General features: G+C 46.7%; 1 protein-coding gene across 1 annotated transcript in view; it reads left to right on the forward strand.

The window, feature by feature from the left end:
• PLA1A (phospholipase A1 member A) overlaps positions 1-14,552 on the forward strand; it is a 32,887-nt gene that overhangs the window by 17,075 nt on the left and 1,260 nt on the right. Inside the window, exons 5-10 of the mRNA XM_077807337.1 lie at positions 1,297-1,398; positions 3,573-3,662; positions 6,091-6,258; positions 7,845-7,934; positions 10,581-10,689; positions 12,984-13,148. Coding sequence (XP_077663463.1) covers positions 1,297-1,398; positions 3,573-3,662; positions 6,091-6,258; positions 7,845-7,934; positions 10,581-10,689; positions 12,984-13,148 — 724 coding nt within the window. The remainder of the gene's footprint in view (positions 1-1,296; positions 1,399-3,572; positions 3,663-6,090; positions 6,259-7,844; positions 7,935-10,580; positions 10,690-12,983; positions 13,149-14,552) is intronic.

Raw genomic sequence — 14,552 nt, forward strand, 5'->3', positions numbered from 1 at the left:
CTTTAGCTGAGAAGTCTTGGGCTTGTGGGTACTTCTGAGCTACAGAGCAGTTCAGGAATGTGTGGTTTTTTTTTTCTTGGAATAATGGCCAGCAACCCTCTGAGCACAGGATTTCACTTGCAGGACTCGCTGTTCAGACCGTGAAGAGCCTGTAACATTTTCACACAGTCAAATAATAGAATTCACACCACTTACTGGGTGGGTGGAGACCAGTTGTCACTGCACCATCAGTTAATGATGGGGAAATCTAGACCCCATGGGAATCAAAGCGTTAATGCTTGAATAGTTTTGTATGTTCAGACTAATAACAAAGGATTGTGTGTGACTGACAGCAATAGGAATGAATTATAAAGAGCTGACCCTTTCAGCTCAGAGCTTCTACCATCTTAGAGGAAAAATGTCCAATTAGGCTTCCCAGCCAGGACCTCGTACCAAGGGAACCACAAAAAAGCTTGCGTCAGATGGTCCTTGCTGGCCCCTCAGCACAAAGATCACTCCTATGTTTTCAATACAAAAGACATGCTTTCAAATGAATAGCTTTTATTTCAGATTGAGGAAGAACAAGAAGGAACAGTACAGCTCCCAAGAGAGAGCACAGTGTGTGACTCATTCTATAGAGCTGCCATGTTGAGCTAGCTCAGTCCCAGGGCACACTTTACACTCAGAGGTGCATTACATACAAGACAGTCCGTCTAGCTACCTGCATCACAATCCTCTTCCTCTATATTTTAAAAAATGTACATTATTATGATTAGTTTAGTCTGATGTTAGGTCTGTATGTTATGGCCCAAGGTATTTAGCAGAAGGGGAAATTGGCATTGCTCTTCCTGTTTCGTCAAGTCTTTTGAGATTCATCTTCAACAGTAACATTTTTATTTACATCTTCACCAGGCCTATAAAAGTAGCACCATTTTGCTTCCCAGTAATTACATGCTCACCAATCTCACATTCGGGGCCTTCTGCCCTTTCTGACCCTTAAACTTATAACAGTTGCCAAATGTGACTTTCTTCCTTTCCCCTTTTACCTCTGCCAAGTAAATTATAGGCATCAATACCTTCTGACAATCCCCTTTCCCCACTCATTCCTACCCTGTGGTTTCACAAGTGTACAATCAATTATACCCAATTTCCTGTTCCATTTGCAGCCTGAAAATATTTGGATCAGCATCTGGGTTTCTTGGTGCTAACCTAAACTCTGCCAACCCAAGGCTGGGTCCAGAGTCAGCACTGGTTCTCCTGAGGGGAAGAGGGTGGCAGTGTGTCTGCTGTTAAGACTTTAGTTCTATCTTGGTACAGGACTGGATCCTGCGGGGCCCAAGTACACACAAGCCAGCCGTGAGGAGCGCCTGGATCCTCGAGATGCTCTCTTTGTGGAAGCCATTCACACTGATACAGACAGTAATCTGGTTTCTATTCTTTTCAGCCTACTGCTTCTCCCCACCCTGCCATCATCATTAATGGCCAGGAACATGGTTAGTGTATAGCTGTTAGTGTGACCCAGTGGCTAACTCCAAGGCCAGATTCACACATAGGCAAACCAGGCACCCACCTAGGGCCCACATTTTGGGGAGGGGACAGGAGGGAGGTGTAGTTTTTTTAACTAATGCAAATTGATGTGCCAACTGAACTTCACTCACTTGAGTGAGTGGCATTTCAACCTGGTGCTCCAGGTTGTAGTGCCCCTCAAGTTTGGCCTGGCTGCCCCTCTGTCACTGAGCAGTGCTCCCAAGCAGCGGCAAGATGAGCAGCCGGTCCTGGCAGATCTACAGCATGGTAAGCCCAGCTGCGGTGAGTGGACTATAGCGCTCTTTTCTATTAGATGGGCCCAGAAAGTATATGTTTGCCTAGGACCCAGTGTTGGGTTAATCTGGCCCTTGGTGGCTCTTCCTTCTAGGTCAGAAGATAATAGGTTCAAGTCTCACAGTAGGATGTAGTTGTGTTTTGGTTAGATTTGCTTTCCAGAAGGCTTAACTCAAATGATAGTAAAAATCTGGCCATGAGAGTTTTGTCTATACTAGAAGCCCCACCAACAGTAGCACCTCTGAGAATTACATTGTCTGTGTCTACACTAGGGAAACTTACAATGTCAAAACTCTCAAGTACTGCTCTTCCCTTTGTGTCTCTTCATCCCCAGCATCTGAAAGCAGCAGGATCAATGAATGGGCAGCAAGTCAGGTGGAGGAACACAGAGCTTCTGGTGGGACCAGCTCAGCATAGCTCCTGGTTTTGCCAGGAGAAGATTGTTTGTTTCTGCAGAAACAAATAGTCCAGTTCCTTCAACACTGGGCAGGGGAGAAGGTTCCCTTTCAATTTCCATGCAACCTGAGGGCCTGACAATATATTGCCATTAAAGATTCCCTGGCACCTTTTGCAAAGATTGGGGTGCAAGACCTCACCTTATGTCCTCTCTGGTCATTGCATACTGCTCCCAAAATGCCCCTGGAGATTTCAATTCAATATTCTATGATTCTTCTTCACTTCCTCTCCTAAACTGTTATGCCATGCTGATGGGCTCTGACGTTCCCAGTGATTCCTGTGAGTATGTAGGGCCTCACTGCTCCTACTTCCACTGACTTCAGGGGAGTTACTTCACATTTATTCTGCTGTAAGCAACAGCAGAATCAGACCCAGAGATAGTACAATTACTTAGTAACCTTTGTAAAGTGCTTAGAGGTCAATTTAGATGGAAGATGTTATAGAATATAATGCTTTGCACCTTTCTGTAGCACCTTCCCCCTCAAGACCACAGAGCTCTTTATAGAGATTTATTAATTAAGCTTCATAACTGCCGGGAGGTAAGTCAGTATCATTTCCATTTTACAGCGCGGGGGAAACTGTTGCCCAGAGACATTAAGTGATGTGTCCAAAAAATACAGAGAGCATCAGTGGCAGGGCTAGACATGGAACTAGGCCTCCTGACTCCCGTTCCTGTGCTCTAACCACTATATATCACTGCCTCTCACAGATAATTATGTAGGACAAGAACATGGAAAGTCTTGCCCTTCATCACAGCCCATCACCTTCTCCTGCAGAGAAGTCATAATGGTGACTGACCTCACAGTCATTTTGTGGGGAAACACCCTGTGAAGTCACAAAGCCAGGACACTTACATCACAGGGGATCAGGCAGGGTAGACCATGAGGGAGGGGGAAACAACTTCTAATTCAGTTGCAGATCTCTGCAAAGGGTAAAGGAAAAACCACAAAAAGGTGACCAGAGAATCATTTCCCAAATTAAGGTTTCTCATTTTCAGTTCCCTTTAGTGTGAAAGTCCCATTAAAACAAAGGCCCAGGTGAACACTCTGCTCCCATCCCTATGTACTGAAGCATGGAGGAATCTGTACAGTGAAAACAGTTGGCAAGACACCTAAAATTCTCCCTTAGTCTGGTGAAGAAACCACCATATTGTGTGTGGGCCTGGGGCCAGCTAGGATACTGTTAAGTACATCCTGTTCTTAGGACCTTGGAACATGGAAACTAGCAGCTTCCTCTAGAATGTTTCCCTAGAGAAGGAGGAGCAGGAATAACAGCTCAGTGGGGTGGTTTTCTTTTTTTGTTTTTGCTCCTTTCAGATTTTGGTATCCGGATTCCTGTAGGCCATATTGATTATTTCATTAATGGAGGCAAAGACCAACCTGGATGCCCCCGGTTCATCTCCTCAGGTGAGAAGGATTCACGGCAAGTTGTCAAGGGATGTTCCCTTCATTCCAATCAGTCAGCCTGTAAAGCTACTGCTTGACTAACAGTTCCCACCTGAGCCAGGGCAGGGGTATGGCAGACATTACAGCAGGACAGTAGATGTGTAAAGGACAAGCCATGGCATGACAAGCCATCTTGCCCAAGCTGCCTCTCAGCATTCAGAGAAGAAGAATAACCAGATAACACTATCTATGGTTATGCAACAACATAACAGCTGAAACGCAAAGCACCCTGAGGCCAGGTTTCCACTAGAAACTCTTGCCTGTACCCAGGGCGTGATTTTTTTAAGTGATATTTCTATACCAGCAAAAGCCCTAGTGTAAATGTGGTTCTACCAGCAAAAAAAGTCATTTTGCCAGTGTAAGGGGGTTTATTCCTTCACCTTCTCACTTCCCTGATCCTTCTCACATGAACAGAGAGCAACAATACCCAAAGTCCAAAGGTGAAAACAATTCAATGTTTATTGGCGTGAATTTCCAGAAAGCTTAAATCCAAGTTCCCTTTTCCTTATTTTCAAATCCTAACTTACTTCCTGTTTTCCCCTAATTTATATAGTAATATTCTCAGCTATACCTTAACCAATCATTTTACTGAAATATAACTAACCAATCCTAACATATTGAAACATGATTATTTAACCAATTATATCCCACCACCTTAATTAGTTTACACCCAGCAAAATTAATTATACAGCAGACAATCAAAGAACCAGACAGAGATTATACAGACAAACAATGTGGAAATGGGGACTATAGTGATGGAACAATAAAGAAATGAGGATTTCATATCCCAGCTACTGATAAGTGAGTTCCTGCCAGACAGGAACCTATCAACCTAAATTTCCTTTTACATCTTCTAGGCACTTCCCTTTCTCTGGAGGCGATAAGCATTATCAGGACAGGAGTGTATTCCTAACAGCCCAATAGCACCTTATTTCAATGTGACTAGTTTAGAACGTGAGGAGGTGACCGGTTGCTTGCCAGCTTATGGCTGCCTCTGCTGCTTAGCCAAAGGCTTTGGCCTAAGAACAGGGCCTCAGACTGTCACAGTGAAAAAGGCCTTATACAGTCAGACAGTGATTTTGATTCTTTTTTTATACCTCTATAACTAGCTAAATTATAAACATACCTAAATTCTTAAAGTATAGGCCTTTCCAGACAGGCCTGAATATCTATATCCGGGGAACCAGTATAAGCTATAACAGCAAAAAAACCTTTTCTTCTGGTATATGCTGCATCTAAACTGAGAGGACTTGTCAGAGCAGCTTTGCTAGCAAACCTTTTCTAATGTGGATTAGGCCTTAGAATTCACCATATAGGGCTCTCCAGCCACAGGTCTCAGAGCATTTTATAAAGATGGATGAGTATCCATAGCTTCATTTTCTAGATTGGGGAAACTGAGGCACAGAGGTCAAGTGAATTGCTCAGTCACACAGTGAGTTAGAGGCAGAACTCGGAGCTAATACCTATGACACCTGAATTGCAGCCTTTTACTTAGTCCACAGCTGCCCAGGAAAGGATGAGTGGGGGGGATTTTGGATAAAATTTTCAAAGTCACCTAAAAAGAAAAGGAGTACTTGTGGCACCTTAGAGACTAACCAATTTATTTGAGCATGAGCTTTCGTGAGCTACAGCTCACTTCATCGGATGCATACCGTGGAAACTGCAGCAGACTTTATATATACACAGAGAATATGAAACAATACCTCCTCCCATCCCACTGTCCTGCTGGTAATAGCTTATCTAAAGTGATCATCAGGTTAGGCCATTTCCAGCACAAATCCAGGTTTTCAGGAAATGGCCCAACTTGATTATCATGCACATTGTGTAAAGAGTTGTCACTTTGGATGGGCTATCACCAGCAGGAGAGTGAATTTGTGTGTGGGGGGTGGAGGGTGAGAGAACCTGGATTTGTGCTGGAAATGGCCTAACCTGATGATCACTTTAGATAAGCTATTACCAGCAGGACAGTGGGGTGGGAGGAGGTATTGTTTCATATTCTCTGTGTATATATAAAGTCTGCTGCAGTTTCCACGGTATGCATCCGATGAAGTGAGCTGTAGCTCACGAAAGCTCATGCTCAAATAAATTGGTTAGTCTCTAAGGTGCCACAAGTACTCCTTTTCTTTTTGCGAATACAGACTAACACGGCTGTTACTCTGAAACAAAGTCACCTAAGTGACTTGACTTTCAGTGGGACTTGGATGCCTAAATTGCTTAGGCACTTTTGAAAATTGTACCTGATGTGTCCTTCGCAGACAGAATAAAGTTTCTTAACTTGCACCCTAGCTATTACTGTGCTGGGCTCCTTAGAAATGCATAGAGTCCATATTGGATCAAGAGGTCAGTCCCTTCATGGTCCCCTTACCTGGAGTCTTGCTTTATCTTGCAGGGTATAACTATCTGATCTGTGATCATATGAGGGCGGTACATCTCTATGTCAGTGCCCTGGAGAATTCCTGTCCTATGATGGCATTTCCATGCTCAAGTCATGAAAATTTCCTTGCTGGCCACTGCCTGGAATGTTTCAATCCTTTCCTGCTCTCCTGTCCCAGAATAGGTATGATACCAGCCTGGGAACTCCACTGCCCAAAGGGAGAGGAGAGTAGAAACCTGAAGGTCTTTGATGCAGGGTGAGGAATTTAGATTGGATTTTTGTGAGCTGGGAATGGTCAGGAACTACTGGATTTCAGCTGTGGGGTGAGATGTAAAACTAAGGTTGTGAACACCTACGGCCATTGAACACCCTATGGTACATTCCATAAGGGCAGGAAATGAATCTGAACAAATACCCCAGATCTAGCCCCCTGCCAAAGTCTCTGCAAAAGGTCAGATTTGCAACTGGCCCCTCCCTCTGAATGGGCTGAATCCGAATTCCTCTGAACTTGGAGCAGGTTAGAAACCAGAGTTCAGATCTGGAATCAAATTCTGTGGTTTGGGACCAACTCTAGTCTCCTGGCCAAATTCCAAGGTGAGTCATTGAATTCCTGCTCAGGGTTTGTCTACACTAACACTTAGTTCACAGCAAGCTGGGGTGTAAATCTACCCTGCACTAGCCTGCTGCGCACTAACGGTTCATTTGTGCACTTTGATTTACTCCCATTTCATCAAAGCGCAGTAAGGAGCTGTTGTGGACCCTGCTGATGTGCATTAACAGCTCCTTACTGCGCTTTGATGAAATGGGAGTAAATCAAAGTGCACAAATGAACCGTTAGTGCGTATCAGCAGGGTCCACACGGACACTTAGTGCGCAGCAGGCTAGTGCAGGGTAGACTTACTCCACAGCTTGCCACATAATGTTTGTGGATAAGCCCTTACATTTCCCCCTGCAGTTTCAATAGGAGATGTTGTTCAGTGCACATTGGTTAGACAGGTAAGTGAAGTCAAAAAGTTTGGCTAGTTCAGAGAAGCAGTCAGTGTTTACCCTAAACTGAGCTGAACCTAAACTTCAACCCGTTTGATATTCACCCATTGCTCCTACATCAGTATGCTGGTCAGCAGTATCTCTGTTCACCCCAGAGGTGGCTGCATTCCAGTACTGGGAAAACTCTCTTCCTCTCCCCTGAGGCTGAGCTGTGCTGGGGGGTACAAGGAGGTGCGTCACTGGAAAGCCACAGACTGGAAGCCTTTTGCCCCTGAAAGGCATGGCACATTCTGTTGTGCATTCCCCCAGCACCAGAGGAGTCACTAGCCCTCCCCCCAGCACAGCCAGCCTGGTTTCCCTAGGTACACACTGCACAAAGTGAGGGTGAAACTGTACCACCCTGACTAGGAAGCCTTTTTACACTCATTTGGGACAGGTGCAAAGGATGGCACAGACTGCAGGGCAGTGGGGAATCAGGCCTAGAGGCTACAATGGTGTCATCATGGAGCATGCCTGGATGCCCTGGTGACTCTCCTTACTGCTGGCTGTCCTAGTGGTCACAGTGGTGTGACACTGGGTGTGCTGGTGGAACCCTGCAATGGAGAGTAGCTAGGATGCAGACACTGTGAGCCTGTTCCTGATCTCACTGACGCAGGGGGTTAGTAAACACTATTTTGATCCACATCAAAATAGTGGGATAGGTGAGAAGTGAATCAGGTGTTCCTGCCAACCATTCCCTCAGGGCCTTTCCCCTTCCACCTTGGTTTCATTTCTTCCCCTAGGGCTGTTGGAGCGCGGTGGAGTCAGCGTGGCAAAGCTCCCCGAGGAGGTGAAGGTTTACTTGGTGACCGCCTCCTCAGCCCCATACTGCAGTAAGTAGCAAAGAGAAGGAAGCCAGGCTGGTGGCATGAATGAACTGTGGAGACTTTCCATTTATGCCAGTGCTCCTGAAGAGAGTCACTGTGGTTGCCTGGAATGTCAGTCCTTCCCCTGCTCCCCATGGAAACTGCAGGGGGCTCTGAGAAATGGATTAAGGGGGTATCTGCCTTCATGGTAGCTTCTGTAAATCCCTCAATACCTGCTGCAGAAGTGCTGTATTGTGCTGTGCCATGTTCCTCAGCGAGGGACAACAGACATTGCTGTGCCCCTCTCACATGCTCCTCAGCAAGTGTCCCTATCCCTAGGCCTCCTTCAGCAGCTGTACATTGGCAGGGGGCACTGCTTTCACCAGCTGAAGAACATCACTGTTACAAATGCTGGGCTAACCCAAGCCACTGTCCTATTCTGAGTTATGGGCCAGCTTCTCCATCCAGTTCAGTACCCAATGGCTCCTGGTGCGATACTCCATTTTCCACAGGTGTACCTGAGAGTAGAAATTGGCCCTAGAAGGCATTTGAGATCTGGCCCTTAGCCTCATTTCATGCCACACTCTTGGAGACTATCGAGGATAATAGGCCTGATTCTTCTTGCATTTCCACCAGTGTAACTCCACTGGTCTCAGTGGAGTTACCCCTGATTTACACCAATCTGAGAGCAGACATGGGCCCAATGGCTCCCACCGACACCTTCATTTTCTCTCTGCCACCCTTCCCCCTCTCTGGCTCTGTCTGTATCTGTCTGACTCTCGCTCTCAGAACAGAACGGTGAGGAATGGAGTTTTGTCAGTAAACAAATATATGTCCAATCGACCAGGCAGCCTGTTCCCTTTTTATGTCAAAGCTCTGCTTAATCTTCTCCATACGGTGCTGGAGAAGTCATAGCAGGCAGGGGGTGAGGACAGACAGCCCTCCCATTGCTACAAGGCGAGGGTTAATGCTGAAGGCATGGTCATAGAATATCCAGGTTGGAAGGGACCTCAGGAGGTCATCTAGTCCAACCCCCTGCTCAAAGCAGGACCAATCCCCAATTAAATCATCCCAGCCAGGACTTTGTCAAGCCTGACCTTAAAAACTTCTAAGGAAGGAGATTCTACCACCTCCCTAGGTAATGCATTCCAGTGTTTCACCACCCTCCTAGTGAAAAAGTTTTTCCTAATATCCAACCTAAACCTCCCCCACTGCGACTTGAGACCATTACTCCTTGTCCTGTCCTCTTCTACCACTGAGAATAGTCTAGAACCATCCTCTCTGGAACCACCTCTCAGGTGGTTGAAAGCAGCTATCAAATTACCCCCTCATTCTTCTCTTCTGCAGACTAAATAATCCCAGTTCCCTCAGCCTCTCCTCATAAGTCATGTGTTCCAGACCCCTAATCATTTTTGTTGCCCTTCACTGGACTCTCTCCAATTTATCCACATCCTTCTTGTAGTGTGGGGCCCAAAACTGGACACAGTACTCCAGATGAGGCTTCACCAATGTCGAATAGAGGGGGACGATCACGTCCCTCGATCTGCTCGCTATGCCCCTACTTCTACATCCCAAAATGCCATTGGCCTTCTTGGCAACAAGGGCACACTGCTGACTCATATCCAGCCTGTAGTTCCCAGGATCCTCCTCCTTCCCTTTTTTAAAGATTGGCACTACATTAGCCTTTTTCCAGTCATCAGGGACTTCCCCCGTTCACCACGAGTTTTCAAAGATAATGGCCAATGGCTCTGCAATCACAGCCGCCAATTCCTTTAGTACTCTTGGATGCAACGAGTCCAGCCCCATGGACTTGTGCACGTCCAGCTTTTCTAAATAGTCCCTAACCACCTCTTTCTCCACAGAGGGCTGGCCATCTATTCCCCATGCTGTGATGCCCAGTGCAGCAGTCTGGGAGCTGACCTTGTTTCTGAAGACAGAGGCAAAAGAAGCATCGAGTACATTAGCTTTTTCCACATCCTCTGTCACTAGGTTGCCTCCCTCATTCAGTAAGGGGTCCACGCTTTCCTTGACTTTCTTCTTGTTGCCAACATACCTGAAGAAACCCTTCTTGTTACTCTTGACATCTCTTGCTAGCTGCAGCTCCAGGTGCGATTTGGCCCTCCTGATTTCATTCCTACATGCCCGAGCAATATTTTTATACTCTTCTCTGGTCATATGTCCAACCTTCCACTTCTTGTAAGCTTCTTTTTTATGTTTAAGATCCGCTAGGATTTCACGGTTAAGCCAAGCTGGTCGCCTGCCATATTTACTATTCTTTCGACACGTTGGGATGGTTTGTCCCTGTAACCTCAATAGGGATTCCTTGAAATACAGCCAGCTCTCCTGGACTCCTTTCCCCTTCATGTTAGTCCCCCAGGGGATCCTACCCATCCGTTCCCTGAGGGAGTTGAAGTCTTTCCTGAAGTCCAGGGTCTGTATCCTGCTGCTCTCCTTTCTTCCCTGTGTCAGGATCCTGAACTCAACCAACTCATGGTCACTGTCTCCCAGATTCCCATCCACTTTTGCTTCCCCCACTAATTCTTCCCGGTTTGTGAGCAGCAGGTCAAGAAAAGCTCCCCCCCTAGTTGGCTCCTCTAGCACTTGCACCAGGAAATTGTCCCCTACAGCCAGGGACTTGTGCCCTCACTCTGTCGTGTGCTGTCTGTTGCCCAGTGTACCACAGCCTGGTGGAGTTTCACTTGCAGCAGAGGAGAAGCTTGGTCACCAACCTTGAGATCACCTTCCGCAGCAGCAACTCTACAGCCAGCGTGAAGATCACCATGTGAGTGACAATGTGTACCTCTGACCTGTCTTTACTCCCTCGTCTTCCTTGTTGCAGGCGCAAGGATGTCTTTCTAAGCCATGTACGTGCATAGCAGTAGCACAAATGACCACATGCAATCACCACCAGGTGTCCTGGTAATGTAACTGAGTAGTTGATAACCGAACTGCTGGCAAAGAGACGGACATCTAGCAAATACCAACCAGGCTCTGGCCATACATACTTGACTCATCAGGCAGCTGTCCTGATGACCCTGAGATGTGAGCTGAAAATGGCTGTAGGGACAGAAGCATTTGTGTGCAGCAGGACAGAGGTTAACTAATCCGTTGTAACTGCAGTTACTCAGCAATGAACCTGGGAGAGGAGAATCCACTGAGGCTGGGGACAGAGGCAGGTTCAGGACAGTAAGATCCATCTGGAACGTGCCATCTTCCCCCAAATTGTATCTTGAATTAAAGGGCCAGATTCTTTGACCTCTCCCTGCCCTGTGTGCTAACTCCTCTGGGATTTTCCCAGTAAAGAAGAGTGCCCAGCAGGCACAGAGCCAGTCTTGCTGGTTCCTACAGCTTTGTCCCTCCCCTCGACCCCCAGCACAATAGGCAAGGTGGGGCAGGGAGGAAGAGAGCAGAGCATGATGCAGGATGTGTGCAAGGGGCCCAGGCCAGAGCAGCACCAGAGCTAGCTCCCAGATGGCCCCTTTCTGTTGAGCTGAGCAGAAACTCCGCTCAGCACAAAGTCTGGTCCAGACCTTTGAGGTATGCTGCCTCTATGCCTGGGACCAAGAGCAGCAGGTCTGACATACTCAGGGAGGGGCTGTTTCTAGGGGATTTCCAGCCTGGCCAGTAACAAGAAGCATTCTCCACTGATTTCCAGCCTAATGTTGCAGACCAAAGAAGTTTAGATGAATTCAGATAAGCAGCCAACCTTCTGGAGCTTGAACAGATGCAAATCAAACCTCTGAGTTACAGGCAAATTCAGCCCAGGAAAGTTTAAAGCCAGGTCTACATTTCCCAACAACGTGTGTGTGGGTGCTTGGATCTGGGCCCCGCTCTACTCTAAACCTTGGTGGCTCAGTTATGACTATTTGAGACCAACAGCCATTTGGGTCATTTAAGTATGTCCACCAGGTGGTGTGTGAGCTCAAGAAGGACAGGACACATGGGAATTGGTTGGGTTACAGATAGAGCTCTGTGAGAATACAAAATTTGTATCTGTATCCAATCCGCACTTAAATAGGTGACCAGACTTGCAAGCATGCTAAATGCTCAGCAGCTCCCAGGGACTTCAGTAGGATTTGTGGGTGCTCAGCACTGCTGAAACCATGTTGGGGGTTTTTTCATGCCTAAATATGGAGTTAAGACCCTAACTGTAGACACCCAGCTTTGAAATGTTTGGCTATCATGTGCTCAGTCCCGCAGAGCCTCCGCCCACAGCACTCCCATTAAAGTCAAACAAAGTTCCCCGCACACAGGATTACTGGTGATACAATTAACCAACCCTCTTTGAAACCCAGTGACTCTCTTCCTGTTTGTGGGGGTGCATCCCACATGTTGAATACATGCTGCAGAAAGAAGGATTTCCCTTGGTTTGTTTTACATTTTCTTGACATTAATTTCTCTTATTTTATTTTCTGAGAACTGCAAACCAGACACAGTGAGCCAAATTCCTTCCCATGTAACTCCACTAAAATCAGTGCTATTACAGTAGGGATTAATAGGCCTCATTGTTCTTTATAAAACAGGCTTTGTCTTAGTGGATCTGATCAATAGTCCTTACAGTCCATTACCCTCTTGCTGGCAGTGGCCAGCACCTGATGTTTCAAAGAAGGCAACATCCCCCACCCCACGCTTTGCCCACTTCATAATGCTCCTGGCCATCTGTGCAATGTTTAGTGCTGTATTTGATGGAGTGTCAGGATAGGATTACAAGACAGAGGAACAGAGGAGTGAACATTTGCTGATCTGGGGGAGCTGCTTTAATCATGTGGTATAAGAAGAAAGATACACATCCATATCCACACATTCTCCAGCCTTTGAAGAGGAAGGGCATATAACAGAGATCCCCCTGGAATAGGAGAGGGGTCTATTGGGGCAGAGCCTCCCACCTCTCATGAAGTGTAAGATTGCCATAGAAGGATCCTTAGATCTCACCAAGTGCTATGAGGGTTTCTGTTAACAACCCCACCATCTCCAATGTTTCAGTAGACACCTGTGACTCCATCCTCCCTTGCATACTCACACGCTACTGTGGTTTGGCCCCTTGTTCTCATTCACATCCCTCCCTCTGCCTTGCAGACCTAAGCAGCAGCAGCTGGGCAAAGGGGTGCTAGCTCATCCAGTCCCACTGTGCCAGATAGAGGTGGTGATGCTGAAGTATCTCCCCAAGTTGCAGATCTGGAAGAAGGACAAGGCCGTCATCGTTGGCAAATTCTGTACAACCGCACTGCCTGTCAGTAATAGGTAAGCAGGAGACGTCCCTTTATCTCACTCCAGCCAGAGAGCCTTATTGGCCTGCTCAATGCTTCGGCTTCTCACCCTGTGTGAGAGCCTGGCTTCTCTTGGAGTCACACAGAAGCTAAGCATGTTAGTTAGAGCTTCTCCCCTTTGTCTTCTCTGGCTGTTGCTGGGTACCACATACAGCAGAAATGAAGGAAATATTGGGGAAGGGCTGAGGTGCCACAAAGGCCCCCAACCCTTCCTTTGCATGCACACACACAGAGACAATTCAGGAAATGAATTACATGGGAGACACCCCCTGATTTTAACGGGCAAGCCCCACTGCTTCTTGGAGACGAAAAGGCCCCTGGAAAATTGTCCAATATACCCTATGGGTGTGAGAGAGAACCACCTGAGCTATGGTCCCTGTCTCCATCTATCCCCTGTGATCTAGCTGAGCTAGACCCTGCTGCTGTGAGGGAAAAGGCTGCTGCTCCAATCGGAGCCCCACCAGGGGCTTAGAGCAACAGTGAAGAACTGCCAAAGGAAATCTGCACTGGTCATTTCCATTAGGGCTCATTCTTTTTGTCCTCATCTGCCCTCTCCACCCTATCCCACTCACTTTGGGTCTCTTCTGGAGAAGAAGCGAGCACCTACTGAGCACCTGTCAGCATAGGGCCTTGATTGTTCTGAAATCAGGGGGAGCTTCTGATGTCTGGGCCCAGGGCAGCCATTTTGCTGCCAGGTGGCATTGTCTGTGCGGCTGTGCCAGAGACTGTGAACCAGTAACCATTAGAGCGGGACAAATGTTTGGGGGTTTTCTTTTTTTTTACAAATTATTTTGTCACCAAACAATGCATTTCGACAGGTTTTTTTTTTTTTTTTTTGGCAAAAAAAAAATTGAAAAAATTGGTTTCATTTCAAGAAGACTAGATTATTTTCCCTGGATTTTAAATTTTTAAATTCAGCCTCTGAACCAAAAAATCCATTATTTGCAGAACTGTAGTTACCACCCAGCCCTAGTTAGCATCTTGAAAGCAGGAGTAACCAAAAGCAAACCCATCGAACGTGGATGAGGTTCTCACCCTAATGCAACATTCCCGACAACCAGTGTTGTGTTCCCAGCATCCACACAGAGAAGTTAGATATAAACGTAAATACTCTCAATGGAAGGTTGCAACGTAACACTACTTTATTGTTTAGAATTCAGAACAATAACACACATGATCCCAAAAACAGAGTGAGACAAAGCAAGCTGCTCCCTAAAGCAGAGAGGCACACTTCACCCCACCTTTCTTTAAGCTGGCTCTTTCCAGTCTGACTGATCGCATGCTTTGCTACAGAGCCCACTAGCCTACATGCAGGACCAGGAACCCCCCTCCCCCCCCCACACACTTAAAGTGATAGCTTGCAATTCCAACACAGTCC

The sequence above is a fragment of the Eretmochelys imbricata genome, chromosome 1 (genome assembly GCF_965152235.1).
Source record: "Eretmochelys imbricata isolate rEreImb1 chromosome 1, rEreImb1.hap1, whole genome shotgun sequence".
NCBI classification, from domain to species: domain Eukaryota; kingdom Metazoa; phylum Chordata; order Testudines; family Cheloniidae; genus Eretmochelys; species Eretmochelys imbricata.